This window comes from Octodon degus, unplaced genomic scaffold, assembly GCF_000260255.1.
Source record: "Octodon degus isolate 3935 unplaced genomic scaffold, OctDeg1.0 scaffold00064, whole genome shotgun sequence".
NCBI classification, from domain to species: Eukaryota; Metazoa; Chordata; class Mammalia; order Rodentia; family Octodontidae; genus Octodon; species Octodon degus.
Window position 1 is genome coordinate 4,091,207 of NW_004524640.1, and position 2,096 is coordinate 4,093,302.

The 2,096-nt window shown below is 33.6% G+C and overlaps 1 protein-coding gene across 1 annotated transcript in view; it reads right to left on the minus strand.

Annotated features, from left to right (window-relative positions):
- Sox5 (SRY-box 5) overlaps positions 1–2,096 on the minus strand; it is a 419,324-nt gene that overhangs the window by 316,887 nt on the left and 100,341 nt on the right. Inside the window, exon 3 of the mRNA XM_004634556.2 lies at positions 942–1,152. Coding sequence (XP_004634613.1) covers positions 942–1,152 — 211 coding nt within the window. The remainder of the gene's footprint in view (positions 1–941; positions 1,153–2,096) is intronic.

The window sequence follows — 2,096 nt, forward strand, 5'->3', positions numbered from 1 at the left end:
TTTCCATCAGTTTTTTGAAAATTGCAGTTAATGTTTAGAATTTTCACCTTGAGTAACTGTATGCCTGTATCTGCAATCTTAGTAACAAAGGTTTCTTGAAAGCATTAATATTCAATTATTTGTCCAATCTTGCATAACTATATTTGTTAATCTGAGCAACACATTTGATGTTAAAACTAGGTAATTTTATAACCATTATTAATTAGCTATTCCTGTTTCAAAAATCTGTAACACACGGATTGTTGTATGGTACCTTTTTCTGTCATTTTTTTCTATTTGTTTTGCTTCTGTTTTTATTCTTCACAATAAAATAAAATTAAATTTAAAAAATATAAATAAAATAAAATAGGCCCATGTGGATATCCTTTCATGCTACTATATGCAACTACCAAAGTGATTTAGAAATGAAGTCTTCAAAGATTTCCTGGAATTTTAACCAAGGAGAAGTTACGTACATGTAATAGCATTAGATAATCACTAATTGTAAGTAAGTAACAGTTCTCTAACCTTAGTAATTTTAGACTAATACAAGAAATAGAGCTAAGCATGATAAGATGTAATATAAAGATTATGAAATATAAGAAAATTCCAAAGTAGTCCTTGGGAAAAACTTACTGGAGACAACACATCAGACTGCAGTAGGTAACTGTTCTGAGCTCTGCCATCATTCTGTTCCTGAATCTTTCAGCTTCATTCAAACCATAACTTACTCGTGTGTGAAAAGAAGGAAGATATCACCACACGAATTTTTGATTTAAAATCCAATGAGACCTATTTAAGTGTTTCTGAGAGAAGAAAAAAATGCTATCTTCATAGTGTTAGATTTGTGTTTTAGCCAATTCAACTTTAAGGGTATAAATTACAAAGCAGAACTAGAAGTTAAAAGCAGACTCTAAAACTCCGGACACAGTAATAACTTTGCTTCCCTTTCCAGCTTTTACCTTCTGGCTCATTTTTGATGAGCTCCTCCATTTTCCTCTGCTTCAAGGTGTCAACAACATCAGCTAAGCTGCCCTTGCGTCGCTCAGGGGTCCCCAGGGCCGTACTAGACAAGGACTCGCCACTTTGTCGCCCACCTTCTTCTGCCTTCTGAGGTGAGGTAGATGAGTTGTGTGGGGCAAACGAAGACATAACTTTATTGCCATCAACTTCCTGTGAGAGAAAGCAAAGGAAACAACTTGTCTTAGTTAAAAATTCAGAAACTTCAAAAAAAAAGGTGATGTCATATACTCAGCTGACACATTTAAACAAGAAGAGATGCGATTCTGTAAAAGCAAAGGAATAAAGAAATCAAAAAGAGTTAGTTAACTTGGTAGTCCAGCACTACAGTGAGGCAGTGATGAACTCACAGGAAAATAAAATATGGAGGTTTTCTCCTGCTTCAAGTGAGACAAAGACTTAAACTACATGACAAAACAGCCTGAGACAATATACACAACTTTTATCATTCAGACTTACTATTTGGATTTTCTTCGCGTCTCAGACTTTTCTATGAACATAAAAGATAACGACCATATTATGTAAAAAGCATTACTTTATGTACAGTAAATTCTGTCCCTTTGAAGTAGCTGTCTCCTTTTGGTAGCTCTCCTAGTGAAGAGTGGGGGCCTCCCTGAGCTTCCCATCTCATTAATGTTTTAGGAACGTCTCAGCCATACAGAATAGAATGCTGCAAATACTTCTGCATGTAGTGAAGATTATTCTGATAGTCCTATTTCACAACACACTGTTTCTGCCAACATTCTCCTATATTTCTCTTCATTCTTCATTTGTCCTATAAAATAAAGTTTCCGGCAGTTTTGCTTCTCTTATAATTATAGATGTACATCTACAAAGAAATTCTTTCCATAATTTTAAAACTTAAATATACTTTTTGCATTCTGTTATCATTGTTCCCTCATAGTCTCCACGACTTTTGTAGTATGCATAATATTTTGGGGATATTTTGTGCAAAAGACAATGAATTGAGTTTTCTAGCATTTTTAAGGAGTAAAACTGGCATGATGACATGATTATTTTTTGTTTTTTATTTAAAAGTTTTCTTTGTCCAGTTTATTTTCATAATCTTTTACATTCCCACAAAGCAGAATTTTTTT